The following is a 24,120-nucleotide window of genomic DNA, read 5'->3' as shown; positions in this document are numbered from 1 at the left end:
TGCTACTTGCACACACTGTACCCTCTACACCACTGGACTTTGTTGTAGATGCTAGCCAAAGTGCAACTGGAACCACTCTATATTAAAAATTCTAGGACCATTGGCAGCTGTTAATATTGTTTTTGAAAAAATTATATCCAGGACAAAGAAAATGGAGTGGTTTTGATAGAGAGCTGTTGGCACTTTATGAGAGCATAAGGCATTCCCATCCTCAAATTGGAGCTTGGCCAATGATGACCTATGCAGGCCATGTTAGACATCTTACAGAATGGCAAATGCTGCAAGGTATTTATCAAGAGAGGGAAACCAATATGAGTCATACCGTCACCACCTTTGGATAGCATACCAACAACCACAGTTATGCAACACCCTGACACACCCATATGGACACTCACAACTACAGTGTCAATGTCCAGTTGCTCACCACTGACCACACTTTTGACTACACCTAAGTTTGCATCAGTGCTCCAACCAACTGCCCATACAAGAGCCAGATGATTTTTCCCATAGTAAAAGTGATGATCATCATACAAAAAATTAGCACGGCTACTTTAATTGGGTATTAATTCTGCCTACAAATTAATGTAATTTTTCTTAAGAATGATCAGTTATCATTATAGAATCAGGCTAACAACCTATGAAATCCTGCTTAAATTATCAGTTGATCCTTCATCAACTCTTCCACTGAGTAGTAACATTTATGAGTATCAGAGTATGTACGTACATGGCACCCTCCTATGTCAGCTTGTTTATGGGGCATCTAGAGGAAACCTTCCCAGCCTGCCAAAACCCAAACACCCTGGTCTAGTTCAGGGTGGCTGGTCATATCTCCACGGTTTGGACTTAGGACCAAGAAACCCTAGCCTCATTCCTTCACAACCTTAACACCTTCCTCTTCCATGCACTACACTTGGTCCTCCTCAGTGCAGCTTGCCACCTTCCTAGACATTGACCTCCTCCTCTCTGATGGCTCCATCCACACCTCTGTCCACATTAAACTCACGAACCACCAACAGTACCTGCATTTTGACAGCTACCATCCCTTCCCTTCTCGCCACCCAACTGGCCTTAATTTACATTAATTTCTTCTGTCTCAGCATTTCTTCACTGTAACTACTCTTTGATTCACTCAGTTTTAGTTTTCTACATCTGTCATTAGCTTTCCCGTCTATTTTTCACTGCCCCCTTCCCACCTCTGTTATGTACAATGCACTTAGCTTTTCCCTTTTACTAACCCATGCATGATGTTTAAGCTGTAATCTCTGTCTGCATATTACCCTGTCTTCCATCTTTAAGCTCTCAGGTATTCAAATCTCATACAATGCAGTCCCCAGCAATCAGTCTTTTCTTCTCATCCTGTATGGTAAGTCTCCCCTGACCTGTGGTTCTGGGTGACTTTCTCAAAATCTACCCCTTTTCCTAGACCTCTCTAGTCCTCTTCCTTCACCCCTATTCCTTTCCCTTCAACCCTTCTGCCTCAAGAAGGAGACACTGGCTCCGAAAGCTTGCCAATTACATCCGTCTTTTATGTGTGTATTCTGCCAGCACTTCGAGAGTATATTTTTTATCTATCCCATTAAATGACATTATTATTGTTGTAATCTTCAGCATTCTTCAGTAGTATTTCAAAAGCTTCTATTTTCTGCTTGTCAAAACTGTTTGTCTTCTGTGTTTCTCTTGCTTTCAAGGCCACGTTCCAGACAAATACATTCAGAAAAGCTCTCCTAACACTTCAATTTATGTTTGATGTTTATGAATTTCTCTTTATCAGAAATTCTTTTCTTCTTATTGCCAGTCTGAATTTTATATCCTCTCCATTGCGGCCAATTTCTGTCATTTTGCTGCCCAAACAGCAAACCCCCATGTGCCTCATTTCCTAATCTAATTCCTGCAATATCATTTGATTTAATTTGACTACATCTGTTACCATTGTTTTACTGTAACTGATGTTCATCATATAACCTCATTTCAAGACACTATTCATTTTGTTCAACTCATCTTCCAAACCTTCTGTCATCTTGGTAGGATTAAAATGTCATCAGATTACTTTCACTTCAGGTGATCTTTATTTTGTACCAAAATCATAGATCACTTACTGTGTGGCATACATTGTATAATAGATGTCAAAACTAAATTTGAAAGCAAACTAAAAGTTTGCATGTGAACAATTTCTTCTATTTCACAAACAGATTTATTTTGATATTTAATGTATGCAGTGCAAATAATTGTATACTTGCTTTCATTACTGAACTAATTTTTTTTTACTGCCTTATACAAACACATCTGTAACTGATAATATTTAAATATGAGTTTATTCCATTTTATATTGTTATATCAGACAACTGGGACATGGAACACTCAAAATATATAAATTAACCTAAGGGAACTGAAAGAATTGCAAATGCAGGAGTGTGGTGCACCCTGTCATGTAACCCTGCTGAAAACTGATCTTGCTGCACAGCAGCCTAACTTTGGTGTTGACTGTGTATAGTTAGTACTCCCTATGGTTTCAGATTGAGCAGATGTGCTGTCTTGTTGTGTACCATTTTGAGCAATAAAGTAATATTATTCCATACTGTATTTTGTTGTACGTCATCTGCACCGTACCCACTGTATGGATCTACATTGGTGACCTGCTATGACTGCGAATTATGGCAAGTATATGCTAAACTGGATACTTCACATCAACAGTCCAGTCATTGTGTAATTATTGTGCATTGCAATTCACAAATTACACAAACAAGTGCAATGCCATAGTATGCAATACTGTAAACTGACTTCCAAACAAAGTGTATTCTTGAAAAATGACTGTGACACTCACCAGTGAAGTGTGTCGACAATTGCTGACAACACCAAACAATGGTGTACTGTGATTGACTTATTGTGGGTGTGATTATGTTGCACCCCAACTGTGCAAGCAGCCCATACTGACCAACTAGTATCTGACCGACTGTACTCACGATCACCCACTATGAATGATGACTTTTCCATGCCATGTGAACTGATTTTTGATCCAGTGCCGATGCGGCTGCCTACACAGACACACAGTCTGCCTGCATTACCACGCCCCTACATGTACGGAAATGGGACTTTTGCCTATATTACCACTACTAATTCTTCCATGGCAAAACAACATGACCACCCACAGATGTTACCTTCAACTAAATCAAGTGTTCACCTCAAGCTACTGCCATTTCATTCTGATCAGCCCTTCACATGGTTCCTCTTATTGGGCAGCATCCTTGCCACCCATGACGTCACCAGTGATGTTACAATATTCATCACGGTACTCAGACACTTGGGTGAACCTGCAGATGTGATAAGCATCATCCTTGCACTTCCAGTGTACAACAAAAATTCTTCAATACAATCAGTACTTCTGCAATGCCTCTCCAGGGCACTAGAAGAACAACTGCAACAAATGATCTATAATGAACAATTAACAAGAAGGATCTTGTGCGATGTGTTACAGAATTGAGCTTGTCCCCTCATACCTCAACCATTTTGGTAGATCATATTCAGCCACCTGCACAACTTGTCACATCCTGGTGTTCAAACACGCCTTATTACAAATAATTTTTTATGGCCAAACATGAAGAAAGATTGCAATGACATGGACATGGCAGCCAACATGCCTTGTTAGAAATAATTTTTTATGGTCGAACATGAAGAAAGATTGCAATGAGGTGGACATGGCAGTCATCAATCACACCTATCCCTGACAGTATCCTCACAGTCACCATTCCTAGAACTTCACACCTGTCCACCACTGCAATTGAGGACCATGAGGTCAAATCCTCACTAGCTGACCCTATCGGAATGCCCCCAACAACAGATATTCCATAACAGTCCTGCTACGGCTGGACAGTGACCACTTACATAGCAAGATTACCGCCTTGATGCTATGCAATGGAAACCAGGCAATCACACCTTCAACACCTATAGCTCAGATGCTGTCCTGTCAAGTGACCATGCACATCGCCCACCACCACACCGTCACACAGATGTCATCTTATCGCACTATCACCTGTCTCTGGCAATTGCCTTTCCCCAGTACTCCACACTACAGGGAAAAGGGGGGTGGGGGTGGGAAGGGGATGCTCTGTGGGGATGACACACTATGTAACCCCTTTGACAACTGATCTTGCTCCACAACGGACTGTTTTAGGTGTCGATTGTGTACTGTTAGTATGCTCTATGATTTCAGATTGAGCAGACATGCTTACTTGTTGTGTACTGTACCATTTTGAGCAATAAAGTAATATTACTCTGTACTGCATTGTGTTGTATGTCATCCACAAAATACCCCATCATATGGACCTACAGCAGTAAGCATAAAGTTGTCTATGTATATTATAGCACATAATATGTAATCCTATATGATTGACTGGTAAGATCAATGTAACACTCATAAGATGATTAATTAATTTCAGTAAATTACCTGAAATCAGTTGAATATATTTTTGAGTTATTTGGGCAGTTATCTAAGTAGTTAGGAACACTGTCATTATCAAAGTCATCTTGACAGATATCTCCAATGCCATTTTCTGTAAAGTAAAAGGAAACAGACAAAAATCATTATATTAGAAAATATTTCTTTCTAACACCTTAGGTAGAATGGCAAGAATAATGTTATGAGAAAATTAACTGCATCAGGTTACTAACTGTCAAGATCTTCCTGATTTCTGTTTGGAACCAGAGGGCAGTTGTCTTCATTGTTGGGGATTCCATCATCATCTTTGTCAGGATCGCATTCGTCTCCCCGGCCATCTCCATCTGTGTCTAGTTGATCACTGTTTGGTATCTTAGGGCAATTGTCCACATTGTCTTGAATACCATCTCTGAAATAAACAAATGGGGCATTTGACTGATGGGTATAAGATTTTATTAGATTTAGTTGAACAGTGTTTAGCCTGCCTGAAGACATGAGGGCTTATTTCTCAGACTTCAAACAAAACTTTCTGGTTAAATTACCTTGAAAAGTTTCATTAGCAAAGCCATCATTTACACAAAATACCTCAATTCATATGTACAATATCAATATTTCGTGAGTGTTTTAGAATTTCAAAGTGATAATCTCACTAACTGGGTATGAGACAAGTATTCTGTATTGTGCATGTGTACAGCTGTTTGTGAAAATTGCAGTTCTTAGACTTTGCAAGAATTGAAGCATTAGATTGATATGGTTCATTAAGATCTCTAGATGATTACTTTGGCATCAGTACTCAAATCATTGTATAGCAAGTAGTAACTGTGAGCAAGTACTAAGTACAAGTAGTGAAGAGTGAACTCTGAAACTGGAGGAGTGATTTCCAAAGCTGTACCATGTCTCTTCACGGGCAGCAAGTGCATTAGGAAAACACTGCATGAATGTAAATATCTTGTCTATTCTACTCCTGCTATATGATAAACTGACAGTTGGGAGTGTTAAAGTGTCATATGATGCGGCATTTGCAAAACTGAACTTATAAACAGGCAATCTATCACAGATCATTTAGTCAACTACTCTATACTGCTGACTCACTTATTCATTCATTGCGTTTTGTAGATGCAATAATGAAGAACAACCTTCAGGGATGTGGAATGAGTTAATGAATATAGAAACAAAGTGAAGCAGAGTTGTGGACTGCATTGGTAATCAATTGTTAAACTGTAGTAAGCTATTTGTACTACTCAACTTACATTTTACATGCTAGAATTAATATGGAAAAATGCTACTTTCTCATTTATATTAAATAGCTGCTGCTTAAGGTCTATGTGACAACATTGGTATTTGTCTTAGAAAAGCATTTATAGACAAGGTGTGATCAAAAAGTAATGAGAATTTTTTAATTTCAGGAGCTTTATACACCGATTTTCAATTTTATATTTGTATATATTTTTAAATCTTGTTGGTACACATGTTCCTGATGTATGTTTGCATTTTCAGCTGTTTTGAATGTTTAGTTTATTGCAGACAGTCAAAAAGGTTTTACGTATTTTCAAGTGCTCAGTGAATTTTGGCTTTGGAAAAAAATCGATCAAAGAATTTGCATTAAATTTTTCTTCAAAACAGGAATAAAGAGCAGAACCACATTTGAAATGTTGATTGTGGCTTTTAACAAATCTGATATGAGTAAGACAAGAGTTTACAAGTGGTATAAATGTTTTAAAGAAGGCTGAGAAGACATTGAAAACGCTGACTGCCCTGGATGCCCTAGCACATCAGTTACTGACAACATGGAAGAAGTAAAGAAAATGGTTGTGGAAAGTCACTGAATCACTATCAGAGAGGTTACTGATGATATTGACATATCCTTTGGCTCACGCCAAACAATTTTTTTTATGTTTTTGGCATGAAACATGTAGCACCAACATTTGTTCGAAAATTTTTGAATTTTGACCAAAAATTACATGGCATAGACATCAATCAGGAATTTCTGAATGAAATCAACAGTAATCTGGAATTTCTAAAAAAGGTTATAACAGGTGAAAAAACATGGGTATATGGGTATGGCATCAAAAGTGAGGCCCAGTCTTCCCAATGGAAACTGCTTGAAGAGCCAAGACCAAAAAGTTTGACAAATTCAACCACATGTGAAGGTTCCTCTCACTGTTTTATTTGAATACAATGTAATAATGTATCATGAGTCGCTGCCTTATGGTTGAATGATCAGTAAAGATTACCAATGGTGAGTTACATGCCATTTTCTAGCAGCAGTCTGAAGAAAATGACCAGAATTGTGGCAAAATCACTCATGGAAATTGCGTCAAGATAATGGTCCCACTCACACCTCAATGCTTTTTCATGATTTTGTGCCAAAAAACAAAACTGCCATCTTGCCTGGCCACCATATTTCTGGACATAGCATCCTGCTGTTTCTTTCTATTCCCAAGGCTGAAGAGAACCATGAAAGGGCATTGTTTTGCCATAACTAATGAGATAAAATAGGATCACTGAAGAAGTTGAACACCACAATGAAGAGTGAGTTCCAAAAGTGCTTCCAAATATGAAAAAGTGATGGCATAAGTGTATTATATCTGAAGGGGGATTACTCTGAAGGTGAAAAAGTTGACATTGATGAATAAATGAAGGTTCTTCAAGAAAAATAAAAATTTCTGTTACTCTTTGATCTCACATCGCACTTTCTGTAAGACTAGAGGCCTGATTACAATGAGCATTGCTACTTGTCATGTATCTAATGGGGAGCTTCAGGACTTCAGCCTAGATATTCACACAAGTAGCAGAAGTGGCTAATAATGTATGATTTTACTTCTGCATTACACTGGTTAAGTTGTACTGACAGAGTTAGTGATTTCCCAGCAACACTACTCCACAGGATACTGCCCAGTCTCACATCAATCCAAATTATTGTAGAAATTTTCTGTGGCTGGTCGATGTCATTCTTTAGCATTCACTTATTTCTGATAAGTCTTCTGTTTAAAATCTGCTATCTCTTAGGACACTGACATCCGTAGGAGTTTAAACTCTAATTTTTCTTCCTTCCCTTGTTTAGCACATATTGAACTTGACTGCCTCAAGACTGTTCTGACAGAATCCACAGGGAATGAAGTGGGTTGCACTGAAGGAATTACAGAGTGAGGAGAAAACTAAAAAAATTCTCAGATAATGCTATGCCATGTTCAGGGTCATATTTCTACTTATGATCACTGCAACAAATTCCTCAGCACAAAATTATTGTTTAATGTCAAGAGGAAAGTGAGCAGATTTTGTATTACAAGTAATCTGCATGATAAATTTTGATCCCTTGCTTCAGTTTTCTCATAAACTAGAGTATATTTATATGTATAGAGAAACTGAACTCTAGATGGACTTCCAGCAAAGTGATCTTTCAGCCTTTTTCTTGAAGCGTTTGTGAATATAATTTTGGAATAGTAGTAATACCTATGTACGCATAAATTTATTTACTTTATTTATTTATCAGGTTCCATGGTACTGTGTGAGCCAAAATTACTTGCTCTCGTACTATATAGAACTGATTAGACAATTTACCAGGTGCATTCAAAAATTATCAAACGTCCTTCTTTTTCATGTAAACCAAAGAAGCACAGGAGACTTTCTTCCGAAGAGATGTGATAGGGGCATTTATGCACAGTCATGAATTTTTGTCCACCAGCAGAAAGCATCATATGCTGGCCAAATAGAAACGATTTGCAAGATTCAACAGGCTTCCAGAAACAATGCCACGAATAAGTTGTGGCTAAAGGAGTGGTATAACTGCTTCAAAGGTGGCCCCATATCAGAGGGCAGCAAACCATAATCAGGTAGACCCTCAAGAAGTGAAATGATGATGTATGCACTAGACAGCCATACCATCACAAAAGAACACAACCAGAAAGTCCTTCAACACCTTCATGAGTCTTACAGTGCAAACTACTGGATCCGTGAGCAGTGAAAACTTGGTAGCACCATCATGATAACGTATTTGCCCATTCTATACACCTGATTCAGACTTTCCTCACCAAACACTAAGTTCCTGTGATTCATGAAATGTGTTTGCAATTATATGGACAACCATCAGCTGTATAATTTAATAATGACAAAGAAAATTTGTGCTGGACTGGGATTCGAACCTGGATTTCCCACTTATTGCAAGCAGTTGCCTTATTATTAGGCCATCGGAGCACACTTCATGGCCAGATCCAAACTTCCATATGTCCCGTGGCAGCATAGGTATACATTCTGGGTATTCATAAATTTTTAAATTCAGATAAATATGAGAGTTTGAAATTAATAGCATGTGCTTTATAACAGTCATATTTATCCAGATATCACACAACTTCAGTCAATAATAATAGTAATAATAATAATAATATGCACAACTTGTCAGAAAAAAGGAAGAATTGTTTATGTAGAATTTTTTGTTTTGTACATAATTAAGTAAAATTTATGGCAAGAACAAAATAATGTTTAAGCTTTTGGCTACTCTCCATTTCACATTTTTGAGTAAGTGGGAGTTTTTGTGCTTTTTTATTTTTTTAGTACAAATGTACAGAATCCATAATTCACATATTAGTTAAAAAATTAACTTCCATGCTGAAAATCAGGTATGCTTCATGTTCAGCCCATAACAGCAACTTACAATTATTATACACTTCTTTGTTAAATGTTCGCTTGTAGTCACACTTATTTGATTTTGTCACTTTCTCAACGGATCTGGTCTGGGAGGCCCTACTTCCTTTGTGGCTAACTTTTCTTGGTAATTTTCTTTTCTGTTAGCACTTAATACAGGTTCAACAGAGTTCATGTTGATGGTGCACAGGAAAGCTGATTTCTGCACAGTAAACAACCAACTCCAAACACAACCTTCCGTTTGTGGAAATTATTAAATTCTAGTAGTACTATCTGTCAACAAGGTCACTTGACTAGAATACAAATGAAGTCCTGAGAGCCGTTAAGGACCAAAGCACACTGTCTTTGACCCCCACATTTAAGTGAATATCAGAGAAATGCATGAGACAGCTTTTCGGGGAATGTTCAAATATGTGTACAATTTGGGTCTACAGTACAGATAAACCTGACCTACCATAAGCTCAACAGATGGCAGAAGAATGAACAAATGCTACAGCCTAACACTCAGCAATGATGTGCTTTATGGTTCTCAGTGCCTCAAATGGATTACAGTATGATAAAATCAAAAAATTAATATACTATATCTCATTGAGAATCCCACAAAATAGATTTTTCTGTCAGTATAACTATAAGATATACTGATGTCTGATCTAATTTTACTGCATAGTGAGTGAATTGGCATATCTGTGGACTGTGCTACCACCTAGTGGGATTTATGCCAAGTGACCGTGGTTGAAAGTCTGTTGCAGTGTGCTACCACCTGGCGGCATTGACATGAACTTGTAGTTGAGTGGTAAGGGCTAGCAGTGCATTCCATGAACCATGCACATTGTTTATAAAATCCATTTGTGTTTGGTCAAAAGGCAATTACATCATGCCAGTTGTACATGTGCCGAAGCTTTTTGAAGTGTGCACAAGTGAAGGTGTGCTCGCGACCCTGATGCCAAGTTCACTAAGTCTAGAGGAGTAGTGTACACAGGGTGGTAGATTTAGTGCTGTGTATTTCAGATTACTGCATCTACATAATGTTTAACAGCATTCATAGAAAAATCCAAAAAATCTGCAAGGTGTCAAAAGTTAGGGTGTTCTTGTACTATTACACAACAGCCGCCACTGTATATATCACCAACCACGTATCTACAACCTACACTTGTACATCCATTAAGTATACTCCTGTACAGGGGAGACATTTTAATTGAAAGTCGCTTTCTTAGTGTCTGTGGATAAATACAATATTGCAGTGCCTGTATTGTTCAGAAGTACAATGCAATGTTCCTTCAGACATGCATACTTCTGAACAACACAGGCCATCTGCTGCGTGATCTGATCAGTTTAGGGTGCAATAGTGTGTTAAAGAATGGATTCTGCAAATCTCACTGATATTTTCAAATCACTAAATAAGAACACATTACCAAACTTAACAATTTTGCCACAGGGTTGATATCTACATATGTGTGTGACCAGATCTTTTCGATCAAAAAGTAGGGGAACTCTGACTTTCTTTTGTGTATGATGAATTACTATTTAGACACAGTTCAACTGTACAAAAAGTATGTTTTATTAAATTGATATTTAAATAAATTTAAAAGGATTTTTTAAACTGTCTATGTTGAATCTTCTTACAGGGTTGATGCCTTTACAGAAATGACTACCCAACTCTATTATGCATGGCAAGATTCTATTTCATGGTGTAAGGCAATCACCTCAGCTCAGTTGGAAATTGTAATACTGCACCCTACACTCTTGGCATGAGTTGAATAAAACCAAAAGAAAGGGGTGATGAATCACACAGACAAGTTGACTACACAACAGGTCCTGCTTGAACCATATGATGCTCTCCAACCTTAACTATTAATATCATTCTTGCATCAACATTGATGACCACACAACAGGTCCTGCTTGACCCATATGACCTTGACTATTAATATCATTCTTGCATCAACATTGAAACATACTGGAGCTTTATGACACTGAAGCCAGAGGCTGTTGTCTACAGCAAAAAGTACTGCATCCAGTGGTGCCATTAGTGTGATATGAGGATTATCTACATTTCCACCTAAAATCAGTAACAGAAGCTTCTGTTGATGAGATCTAACAGCAATCATATATAGATCCTCATTGTGTACTTTGAAGAAGAATAAATTACTGTAAAGATTTATAACATACTGTGAAATCAAGAGATTCTTGTGCCTGTACTTTCTGAAGATGGTAAATGTGTAGGGTGTATTACTACAATACTGAATGTTCTCATAGCATTCCTCCCAACACCAACATGCTTTAAGCCAATACTCTCTGTTTTTTGAAGGCTTTGATAAAGCACAGCAAAGGTACTGTGTTCTGGAAATACCCTGCTGGGAAACTACTGCTTGTAGTTATGACAAGTATCTACTCAATTGCCCTACACTTCACCATAACATGCACTGATGAACCACGACATTATGACCACTGCGTACTGCAAAACTGAACACTGGTTATTGGTATTGCAAGCATATAACACAGTGCAGAAAGTATGTAAGTAGAGCAGAGGTATGTGAGGAATCATTCAAACAGCAATACAAACTATAAACAGGGAGACCCACTGATGTAAGCAACTATGATAAAGGGCATATTGTTATGGCTTGCCACCTAGGAACCAGCATCTTGAAAATGGTAAAGCTGGTCAGCTGCTCATGCACTAAAGCTGTTAGTGTCTATGTAAAGTGGTTGAAGGATATTTAAACCACAAGTAGGTAACAAGGTGGACATCCAAGTCTCACTGCAGAACATGGAGGTCAGAGTCTTGCCCACTCTGCAAAGCAGGATAGGCAACGAAAATGTCAAAACCAAACACACAGCATTGCTGCTGCATTGCATTCCAAAGGGAGATCAGCTGAATACTAAACAGCCATAATATTTTGGATCATCAGGGTACTATTATCTTAATACAATACCAAAAAAATTGTGGTTGGAAAACAAATAATGAAAGGGAAAACGTAATCATTATAGCAGCATAGTATAGTACAATATAGGAGAATGAAAGATTTTAGCAGCAAAATACATACAATATTCTACTTTGAAATCTAGACAATGATAAAAATTTTAAGCGGCAATTTCCTTCATACCATGTCTTGTTGTTGTGTGCACCATAGTTCACACAAAATTTTCTTTAATGTTAATCTCGAATTATGCAAACATATCAATCCCTCATTGTAAACATGCTAAGGTCCCAGAAGAATTGTCTGTAACATTGTCCTGGCTGCTATTCTAGAATGTGTGCTTTATCAATTTTTGCTGTGTTATCCCATAATATTATAGGGAAAATATTTCTTTTCTTTTCATGATTAAGATGTATTTATGTCTTGTGTTGGTGACATGGTATTCAAAATGGAGATAACCATTAAAACTCTGCAATTTTGGAACATTTATAGACAATTAAGAATACTTAGAGGATAAGGCATTCTACTTGAAGTGTTCAAAGAACAACTAATGTCCAGAACATAAAAATTTCAAGGTCATATCTGAATATTGGCAATTTCATGGATTCTCCAAATTATGAGGCTAGCCATGGTGCTGCATATACAACTTAGTTAGCAGGCAAGAGGCAAACTCAGCTGAATTTACAGAAAGGAAGAAAAATTGTGACACTAAATCATGCATATAACCAAAAGATGCCATGGAGGTCTTGAAAAATTAAATAAATGAGTTCCTTGTGCTGTGAAGTCATCAACAATACTCATCTATGCTATTGACATTTCACTAAGAATTCTGTATCAACTTATCTTTTTACTATTCACTTGCTGTTTACACATGGGTACTATAAATAAGTCATCTATTTTCAAAGCTCTATATTTTGCAGAGTATTACATGTCTAAATGTTCTATGAGTGGCCTTCTGGTCACACAACATCCAAGTGGCAGTCAAGTTCAACCCTCACCTTATGTAGCAATGTCCTGTCAGTTTTAATCACAGCAGCACTGATGTTTTCTTGGGCTGTTCTAGAGTTCTTTGGAGTGGGGATACATAAACAAGGTCCTTAATGTACCTCCAAAGGAAAAAGTCACAAGGCACTAGGCCAGGCAACCCCATGGCCAAGGGAACAGAGCCACATCACTTCACCACTACACCCAAACCAACGATGCAAAAGTTCATTATTTAGGTAACGGCAAATGTCAGTGCTGCAATGAGATGGTGCCCCATTCTGTAGAAAGATGAAATTCTTCTCACAGAAGAAAAATGGCCTGTACAGCTTCATCTGTGACTGCACAGAAAACATTACCCTTTGGCAAGTCTCATTCATGTGCCACAATTTTATGAGGATTTTCACTGCCCTAACTCTCACATTGTGGCAATTAACCTTTTCAGCTAAATGGAAGATTGTTGTATCGTTGAATATCCTCCTGGAGGTGAAACGTTCATTCTCAAGTGCTTCCTGCATTGTGATGCAAAATTGAAGGCATTGACCATAATCTTCCAGGTTTAATTCTTGTGCAAACTGTAGATAGTACGGTTTGAAATGTAGCCACGATCCCAAAATCTTCCACACAGTTTGTTGTGGTATTCCAAATTGGTGGCTTGTACAGACTATTGTTTTTTTTTTTTTTTTATTTACAGAGACAACCAGTATCCATCAATTGTCAAAACCAGTGTATCATGCTCTCCTTAAATGACAGTTTTTTCCCTAATTCCTTCTGAATGCACACTGCACCATTACAAAGATAAACATCTTGCATATTTCAACCCAAAAATCTCTTTTCTTGCTTTGTTACCAGTTTATCAATGCACTGTACTCGTTAATGCTAACTAGTGGACACAAAGCAAACTTGGTGAGTTTATAGTTCTGTTCATGTATCAGTCTTATTTGTACACATAATACTTTGGAAACCAGAGAACTTTGAAAATAAATGAATCATTTGTAATAGCCCTGTATAACAAATGATCCTCACATTCACAGGTTTTACATGCTTTTTTTCATAAAAATGTTTTTACTTGCATGCTGATTATTACCTTCTTCCATTCCAACGTTAATAATGGAGTACACATTGTTACAATAATGACACGCCCTGAATGGAAAATAGTGATGATTATTATAACAGACCACAAGTTATCAATAATAGCAATAATATGGGTTACTAAGTGATGGATAAGTACAAAAAAAGGAAAAATTATTGTCAGTAGGGGAGGGGGGTGAAGGGTACCAGCAGTATGTAGACAATCTAGGTATTACATCTATGGAGTTGTTTTCACCAATTACATCAATAACTTTCAGGATTTCACTGGATTTTTTAAAAAAAATATCCACAATGACACATAATTCTATGAAGGAATACATGTAAGTTATTACCTGTCTCTATCTATATCACTGTCACACACATCACCAACAAGATCTTTGTCAGCATCCATCTGATCTTCATTTGGAATTTTAGGGCAGTTGTCACACACGTCACCAATGCCATCACTATCTGAATCCCTTTGGTCTGAGTTTGCTTTCCTGGGACAGTTATCATACTGGTTTGGTATACCTGCAGATTAATATTTTGCCTTTAACACAGTTGTATATGATATATCATCTACAGCAACCAGTGCAGGCATGAAAATGTTTATCATTTGCTTCAGATTCTTGAATATAATTTGAAAATTTTAATTTGGATATCTCAAATTTCATATTTTTCTGAGAGAAGACAGAGCACACTCCAAGAGCCCTTTCACAAAATTAATCATTTAATGTGAATAAACATATAACTTCACTACTTTATCATAGCTCCTTTGTGCAAGCTATTCTCATTTGTTCAGGTGACATATAATAATTCAGAGAACTGTAGTTTCGATAATCAAATACTAATACATCAGCCAGTTTTTCTACATTTTGTTTATAATGTTATTGTAGTATATAACCAAATGAATACCATCATTATCCATATCAGCATCACAAGCATCACCAATGCCATCTTTGTCCACATCTTCTTGGTCATAGTTTGGAATTGTGGGACAGTTATCACAAGCATCGCCCTGCTTGTCACCACCATTTTCTTCAGAATCTTCCTGGTTGGGATTTGAGACCAGTGGACAGTTGTCCTAAATTTAAGCAAATGAATGAGTTTTTCTACAATACTTACTATAGAATAAAGTTATAGGCACAAGTAAAGTTGAAAGGAACAGTCACTGCTCTGTTTCTGATTGTACATCATATTCATGAGTGTTGATTTTCAATTGAAATGATAATGAAGAAGAAGAAGAAACTATTTCTGTCACAGTGATTGGATACAGTTTCTTCTTCACTTTTATCAGCAATTAAAATCAACATTAATGAATACATCTTACAGACGACAACACAGTTATATTTGAAAATGATTTATCTGTTTGCTTTACAGACATCAAAACTTAATCTACCACAGGAATGAATTTGTGTGATCTTAATGTTTTAAAAAATTTCTGTTAAATGTGTGAATAACAAATGTTCATTTTTGGCACCTAACTATATCTGCCCATGTCATAACTGATAACATAATGTAACTGGATAGATTAAAAAAATCTATTCACCACACGGTGGCAGGAGAACATACACAAAAAGGTTTAACTTATGTAAGCTCATAGAGCCACCTTTCTGTGTGTGTGTGTGTGTGTGTGTGTGTGTGTGTGTGTGTGTGTGTGTGTGTGTGTGCGCGCGCGCGTGCGTTTTCTCCTGCCACTGCTTGTTGAGTAGAATTTTTTATCTATCCAATTACATCATATTGTCAAGAATTGATTATTTTCATTGTTACATTATCCCATGTCATCACTGAATTTTTCCAGAGTTGCAGCTATTTCTGTTTTATGAAAATGTTTCTAACTTACGTATTGCAAATTTTCATTAATGTCACCATCAGTACTCATAGCTGTGCCTTACAAGCTATAATACATTTTAACATGTTATTCAAGCATTAAGATGTGTTTGGTGTATTAATAATGACAAATTACATACGGGGCTGTTTGGAATGCCGTCATTGTCAGCATCTCTATCACATATGTCTCCTTCACCATCACGATCTGCATCTTCTTGACCAGAGTTAGGAATGCCAACACAATTGTCCTGTTAACAAGGTAAATCACTATATGTAATAACCATGGCATTATATCTCACTAGGTGTACATAGAAACTAAAAAAAAAAAAATGCTATACCTTTCGGCACCTGGAATCTGGGCAACCAAGGTCATAATCTGGCCATCTATCAAGATCAGCATCAGGGCCACACACATACCCATCTCCAGCCCATCCTATCTTACACTGAAAAAAATGGAATATTGCATTTCATTAACAATGGTTTGTCAAGAACATTGTCAGAATCTCTTAAAATAATGGTGCTATTTAAAAAAATGAAGACAAAAATGGAAACTTGGATCAAAACATTGCAAGGCAAAGATATTAGGCATCAACTGTTGAAATTACTATAATGATTAAAAAAACTGTTGACTTTGTTTTACCAAAATTGTTTCATTATAAAAGAAAATTTTACTGTTCTCCGTACATATTATCTTAGATACTCATATTTAGTTTATGTCTTTAAATATTACGTAACTTGTGAGAAAGTATGAAAAGTTCAGTAATTTTTGAAACTGAAATTATGAGATCTATTTTATGTATCTGGTAAGGTGGAAGTAGGAGAGGAAGGAAGGATGGTCAGAAGGAAGGAAGAAAGAAAGAAAGCAAACATGCATTGATATTATAATGATGTAAAGGTCAAAATAGAGCAATTGCACTTACTGGAGGATGGAGGAAAGTATTGAAGGAACTGTCTCAACATTCACATTAAAAAAAAAACGTAAATCAGGATGATCATGTGGAGTTTTGAACACGTCTCTTACCGAAAATGAATAAAGTAGCAAACCATACTGCAACTGTAAGAGTACATGTCAATGGAGAAGTGGAATAGAGTTTCTAATGCAGATATATAGTTCCAGCAGTCATTTTGAGTTCATTTGCCAGCAGCAGTAGCAGTACCTGTTTGTAAATAATGTTCAGGTATACTTCTGTGAAAAAATGAATAGTATCAATATATTTATTTGTGTTGGATAGTGTGTATTGACTTTTTCTAAGTGTCTGTGTCTGTTTAGAGCATTTGTATTGATCAATCTGACTTTTTAGAACAGTGATACGCAGGAGTAGCATTGCAGCAGTGTGTAGATTGATTCTAGCAAATGTTTGATTTAGTGTTAGATTTCTTCTTGTATAGATGAACTCTGGTTAAGGATTAGTAGAGACTTTGTGAGTGGATGCAGGGAAAACCGACCACTGTCCAGGAACAGTTGGATGCTGTGTTCACTACTGTTAACTTCTTTCAGGCTGCTGCCCATGGCTGCAGTGACATTGAGGCCCTGAGGCAAAAGCTGTCGGACATCTGGTGCCTATAGCTTCACCTGGATCTGTGAATTCACAAAACTTTCTGATATGCACTACTTGGCCATTCCATATTCACTGTAGTGGTCAGCATGTGAATCTCTGGGTGGAAAGCAAAATGGGTACTGGTGGGAGGGCTCCCATCTTACATCTTAAAAACATGTTTGAGGTCTTGTCCACTGCAAAAGTATATATTTGAGCCAGTATGGAACATTTCACCTGTTGGGGTCTGGGGCTGATCTTCCTATAAGATAAGGAGAAGTGCAGAGAGTGGATTTGCAGTTCACTGGGAGCTCCAGTATTAGGTGGGTGATGGAGACCTTTAGGGAAAAAGCAGGAACTTTGAGAAGGAAAACCAGTGTCCAACCTGTTTGCTTGCTGGGCATCTCATCCAAAGAACTGGAGTCTCCACCAGTGGCTATTCAACATAGTGGGTGAACTCAGCTGCAAATCATGGCTCATGTCTGCACAAATTAGCCTGCCTCATAGGCAGTGATTAAACATACAAGGTATGGGATACCTGTTCCTCTACAATGTTGGGAGGGTAATTTTGGTCTGTGAAGGCCTCAGTGAGACCCTTGGTATATTTGGAGAGGGCTGCTCATCACTAAGTAACAATGGCCATGGGTGACTAGGCCACATGAAGGGACTTCTTAGTATGGAATGGGTGGCAGCTATCAAAGTGGTGGCATTGCTGGTTGTTGGTAGGTTTGATATGGGTGGAGGTACCAGTGTAACCATTCTTGAAGTGGTGGTCAACATCAAGGAAGGTAGTTTGTTGCATTGAGGAATTCTGTTGAGGAGGACTAGGTGAAAAGAGGGGGGGGGGGGGGAGGGGAGGAGGAGAAGGTGTTGAGGTTCTGAAGGAATGTTAATAAGGTGTCCTGACCTTCAGTCCGTATCACACAAATGTCATCAGTGAATCTGAACCAAGTGAGGGGTTTGGGATACTTAGTGGTTAGGAAGGATTCCTCTGATGGCTCATGGGTAAATTGGAATAGAATGATGTCATGTGGGTGCCCATTGTTGTACCACTGATTTGTTTGTAGGAGGTGCCTTCAGAGCAGAAGTAATTGTGGATGAGGATATTGGTGCCTGAGGATACTGAATATGGTGACGAGCAAGGAGGTTGTAGGTTTGGAGTCAGTTGCACACTGGGAAAGGTAGTGTTCAATAGCAGCAAGGCCATGGGCATTAGGGATGTTAATATAAAGGAAGGTGGCATCAATGGTAATGAGCAGGGTGCTGTGTGATAAAGGAACAAGAATTGTGGAGAGTTGGTGGAGGAAATGGTTGGTGTCTTGTATAGGAGGGTAGGTTACAGTTAATAGACATAAAGTGCAGGTCCATGAGAACAGAGATGCTCTCAGTGGGCGCACAATAACCAGTCACAATGGGGGTCCTGGGTGGCTGGGTTTATGGACTTTAGGAAGCAAGTGGAAGGTAGGAGTGTGAGGAATGGTACAGTGAGGAGAAACATAGACTCAGGGCAAAGGTTCTGGGATGGGTGTAAGGATTTGAAGAGAGTCTGAAGATCCTGATGAATTTCTGGAATGGTACCACAGTGGCAATCTTTGTAGGTGTGTGAATCAACAGCTAGTGGTGTCCCTCTGCAAGGCAATCTCTGCAGTTTAAAACCACAGTGGTGCAGTTTTTGTCATCAGGCAGGATTATAAGCTCATGATCACCTTTTGGTGGTGGATTATGCTTATTTCTTCATATGTAAGGTTAGTTCCTATGTTGAATGATTTGGGGAATGATGGGGAGACAAGGTTTCAGGTTAAGAGATTCTGGAATGTTAACAGGGTTTGATGTGTGAACAGTGAGTGTGGATTGCGATTAAATGGAGGAGTGAATGAAGTCAGGCATGGCTCAACATTGGCTTTGGGTTGAGTCTGATTAGTAGGGTTCATGATAGAAAAGTTTCCACTGTAGGGACCGGGAGAAGGAGAGAAGGTCTTTAACAAGCCCGGTATGACTGAATTTTGGAAGTGGGGCAGAAGATAAGCCACAGGGATTATCTGGCAGAGGAATGCCACCAGCTGTCACATTCTCCCACAAAAGTATCTGTCCATTCCAGAATTGCTTAATCTTAGATCAGGATCTCCAACCAGTTTGGAGAGTGGTTTTGGTCCGTTTCAGTGAGACCCATGACATATTTGGAGATATACAGATGGACAGCTTGTCACTAAAGATGCAATAGCCATGGATGGCTAGGCTGTATGGAAGGGACTTCTTGGTATAGAATGTGTGGTGGCTGTTGAAGTAGAGATATTACTAGTGGTTGGTAGGTTTGATACGGGCATAGATACTGATGTAGCTATTCTTGAGATGTTGGATTCATCCACCTACAAACAGTGTCACAGTGATCCCATTCCAGAAATTCTACAGGATCTCCAGTTCCTCAGATCCTTTGTAGCTGGACAGTGAGAATATGGGAGGTGGTAGGTGACTACAGAGACAAGGCACAGGAGACTGGACTGGAGCAGACGTAGAAAAATTCTTGAGATGGAGTTCACAATCTGGGAAAGTGGCTTGTTGAGCTGAGGACGACCAACTGAAGTGAACGGAGGGAAGGCTTTTTGGTTCTGGAGGAATGTAGATGGGGTATCCTCACCCTCAGTCCAGATCACAAAGATGCCATCAACTAATGTGAACCAGGTGAGAGGTTTCGGATTCTGGGTGGTTAGGAAGGATTCCTCTAGATAGCCTAAGAAAAGGTTGGCATATAATTGTGCCATATGGATGTCCATTGCCATACCACAGATTTGTTTGTTGGAGATGCCTTCAAAGGAGAAGTAATTGTGGGTGAAGATATTATTGGTCATGGTCACCAGGAAGGAGGTTGTAGGTTTGGAGTCATTCACACCCTGTGAACACTAGTGTTCAATACTGGCAAGGTCATCAGCATTAGGGATGTTATTATAGAGGGAGGTGGCATCAATAACGGCAAACAGAGTTCTATGTGATAAAGGAACAGGAACTGTGGAGAGATGATGGAGGTAATGGTTGGCAGCTTATGTAGGAACGTAGGTTACAGGTAACAGACTGGAGACGTTAGTTCATGAAGGCAGAGATTCTCTCAGTGAGGCACAGTAACTGCCACAATAGGGCATCATGGATCTTTGGGTTTATGGACTTTAGGAAGCATGTAGAAGGTAGGAGTGCAGGGAATGGTATGGTAAGGAGAGACATAGACTCAGGGGAGAGGTTCTGGGGTGGTTCTAAGGATTTGAGGAGAGACTGGAGATCTGTTGAATTTCTGGGATGGGATCATTGTGGCAGGCTTTGTAGGTGGTGAATGTGACAGCTGGTGGCATTCCTCTGCCAGATAATCCCTGTGGTTTAAAACCACAGTGATGGAGCCTTTATCAACAGTTAGGATTAACTGGCACCATTATATGCCAACCTGTCCTTGGGCCATCTAGAGGAATCCTTCCAAACCACCCAGAATCTCAAACCTCTCACCTGGTTCAGATTTGTTGATGGCATCTTTGTGATCTGGACTAAGGGTAAGGACACCTGATCCACATTCCTCCAGAACCAAAAAACCTTCTCCTCCATTCAATTCGCCTGGTCCTCCTCACCCCAACAAGCCACCTTCCTTGATGTTGACTTCCACCTCAAGAATAGCTACATCAGTACCTACACCTGCATCAAATCTACCAACCGCCAGCAATACCTCTACTTTAACAGCTGCCATGCATTCTGTACCATGAAGTCCCTTCCATACAGCCTAGCCACCCACGGCCGTCGCATCTGTAGTGATGAGCAGACCATCTCCAAATATGCCAAGTGTCTCACTGAGACCTTGAAAAACCAAAAATTACTCTTCAAACCTTGTACAGAAACAGATATCTTGTACTGTGTCTCTCCAGTCACCTGCCACCTCCCATATTCCCACCATCCAACCACAAAGCAGCACCCAGGACTGGAGCAGATTTAGAAAATTTCACCTGGTGGCAGTCTTCAGCAATCCATCTTCCCCTTGCATCTTGTGTGATAAGTCTCCCCTGACCCAGTATTCTGGTTGAGTTTTCCATGATCTTCCCATACCCTAAACATCATCAGTCCTTTTCCTTGATCCTCCTTCCTTTCCCTTCAGTCCATCGAACAGAAGAAGGAGCCACTGGCTTTGAAAGCATACATCTTTCCATAGCTTTTATATGTGCTTATTCCTGCCACTGCTTGATGAATAGATTTTTTATTTATCCAGTTATAATAAAAATGCAATTTCTGGATCATAAAATTTAGAACAACAAAATTTTAACCTCAGTTGTTGGATTTAAAGAAGCTTAGAGATCAAAATAGCAAAACAGTCTTCTGCAAGGTAGAAATTTTGATTAAAAATAATTTTTGAAATAGAAGGTTTTCTGAAAAAATGAAATATTTACAAAAAAGAGTAATTAAAGCACTTTTTACAGAGGTACATTATTTTACAAACAAATAGCTATTTGCTAATTGGAAATCCATGTGTTCTGTAGGGATCAAAAATGACTGTCTAAAAACAATTTATTTAAGGTATTGAATAGAAATTCTTTTGCATTTAGAAATCATGAAAGTACTTAATGAACATTGAAATTTCGTGAAGATTGGCCTCAATAAGAAATTTTATCTTTTCGCATAACTGTGGCACGTGTATTATACATGTGAATGGAAAAAGAAAACTGTATTTAATGAGTAGGGATGTAGCAAATGGAGGCACCACCATCTTTCTACATTTCAAGTGGCATGCTTAAATTCAGGCTTAGACAATTATCTGGTGATTGTGTGTGTGGATTTGTTGACGACTGATATCAAGTGGAGAACTGTAGTACCTCTTGTAATAATCAGGCATGCACTACAAGCTGCACTTGGTTACAGGAGTAACAGAGTACAAGTAGCATTCATATGTTGGTTTCTTAAGATAGAGAGATTCAATCTGCAGCCCTGATAAGTTACATTTTGATTTTGCAGAGGAAAGGATATCAGATCATTAACTACAGAGAGAAATATTCATTGTAACAGTTTGGAGAAAGAGAATGTTAGTATAGCATTAACTGCAGGAATGTCCATGGAGAGGTCTCAGAACTAGCCTCACTTATAAAGTAGTAACAATGAGCACATAGTTTTAGGGACAGAAAGAAGGATGGAACCAGACCTCAATAACAATGAGACTGGCATGTATATTACAAAGCTAAGCTGGAAGTCAATGGTGGAAGTGGGTTTATAGCTGCAAAAAATGTGATAAACCCAACACAAATACTTTGGTGAACATAAGCGTTAAAAGATGGATCAAATATGGTAATCACATGCTTTTATAGACTGTCTGCCTCAGGAGCAGCAGTGGCAGAACATTTTGGGGAAAACTTTGAGAATGTTGCATGAAAAATTTTCTGGTCATTTTACTGTGTTATGGAGCTGTATGCAGTAGGAAATTCATGATTAGAGTAAGTAGACAGAAAATTGTGTGAAATTGTTGTAAATGCCTTGACTAGTTAATCAGAGAACTTGTGAGGGTAACATCTTAGATCTCCTGATTACAAACAGGCCCAGACTTTTCTACTTACTTAACACAGACCAGGGATTCCATGATTATAATGCCATTATGGCATTAGTGACTATATTTGTATATAGAAATATGATGAAAGGTAGGAACATGTTTCTGCTTAGTAAGTACTTGAAGCCAGCCATGTCAGAAAGCTGCTCCAAAAGCTAAGAGAACTTCACTCCAGGTTGAAGCATAGCCAATATCTTGTAGACACATAAAAAGTGAACAAAGCCTAGATTAGTATTAGGAGAGCCTTGTGTGGAGCGTTCAATGAATTCAAAAGTAAAATTGTGTCTGCTGATCTGGTAGAAAATGTTTTAAGAAAAAGACTTGGTCTTACATTAAATCAATAAGCAGATCAAATCCATCTGTTCGGATACTCTGTGGCCACTCATCAAAATGAAGGGTGACGGAGAGACTACCAAAACACAAAATCCCTTGTTTTGAAACTGTTTCATTGAGGAAGATTGTATTGCACTTTCACATATGAATCATTGCATGAATGTTAAAATGATGGGTATTGAGCACATGACAGGAAATCAACTAAAATTGCTCAACAGAGGTAAAGCTACTGGACCTGATGGGAGACCTATACAAGTTTACATATAGTATGCAAAAGAACTTGCTGCTCTTGTAAATGGCACTCTACCATAGAGCACTGGAGGAACAAAGCATTCCTGGTGATTAGAAAAATATGCAGGTCATTCCCACTGTCATCAAACATGTGCATGAGACTGATGTAAGTCTGCTCTGGAAGCTATTATGGTTTTTCTGGAGACCAAAAATCACCTGTAGGAATCAACACAGATTTCACAAAGAAAATCAAGTCAGCTTGCTCTGTTCATTGATGAGACCTAGAAGGCAATAATTACTGGTGATGCCCTGTTCCTTGACATCTGGAGGGCATTTGAGTCAGTTCCAAACTGTTGCCTAATGAACAAAGCATGAGTATTGAGAATATCAGACCAACTTTGTGACTGAATTGAAGTGTTCTTAGCAAATTGTACTTAGCATGTTGTTCTTAATGAAGATAAATCTTCAGACATAATACTAACTTCAAGTGTACCCAGACAGAGTGTCATAGGACCATTATCATTCACTATATGTACAAATGACCTTCAGGATGATATCAGAAGCTCCATGAGGCTATTTGTCAATTATACTGTT

General features: G+C 38.4%; 1 protein-coding gene across 1 annotated transcript in view; it reads right to left on the bottom strand.

Annotated features, from left to right (window-relative positions):
• Window positions 1-24,120, bottom strand: part of LOC124615417 (cartilage oligomeric matrix protein) — a 394,327-nt gene that overhangs the window by 42,199 nt on the left and 328,008 nt on the right. Inside the window, exons 13-18 of the mRNA XM_047143289.1 lie at window positions 16,209-16,313; window positions 16,011-16,118; window positions 14,956-15,124; window positions 14,394-14,571; window positions 4,666-4,841; window positions 4,442-4,547 (exon numbers count right to left, since the gene is read on the bottom strand). Of these exons, the coding sequence (XP_046999245.1) occupies window positions 4,442-4,547; window positions 4,666-4,841; window positions 14,394-14,571; window positions 14,956-15,124; window positions 16,011-16,118; window positions 16,209-16,313 (842 nt within the window). The remainder of the gene's footprint in view (window positions 1-4,441; window positions 4,548-4,665; window positions 4,842-14,393; window positions 14,572-14,955; window positions 15,125-16,010; window positions 16,119-16,208; window positions 16,314-24,120) is intronic.

This window comes from Schistocerca americana, chromosome 5 (assembly GCF_021461395.2).
Source record: "Schistocerca americana isolate TAMUIC-IGC-003095 chromosome 5, iqSchAmer2.1, whole genome shotgun sequence".
Lineage (NCBI taxonomy): Eukaryota > Metazoa > Arthropoda > Insecta > Orthoptera > Acrididae > Schistocerca > Schistocerca americana.
This window is presented reverse-complemented; position numbering and strand designations above follow the sequence as displayed.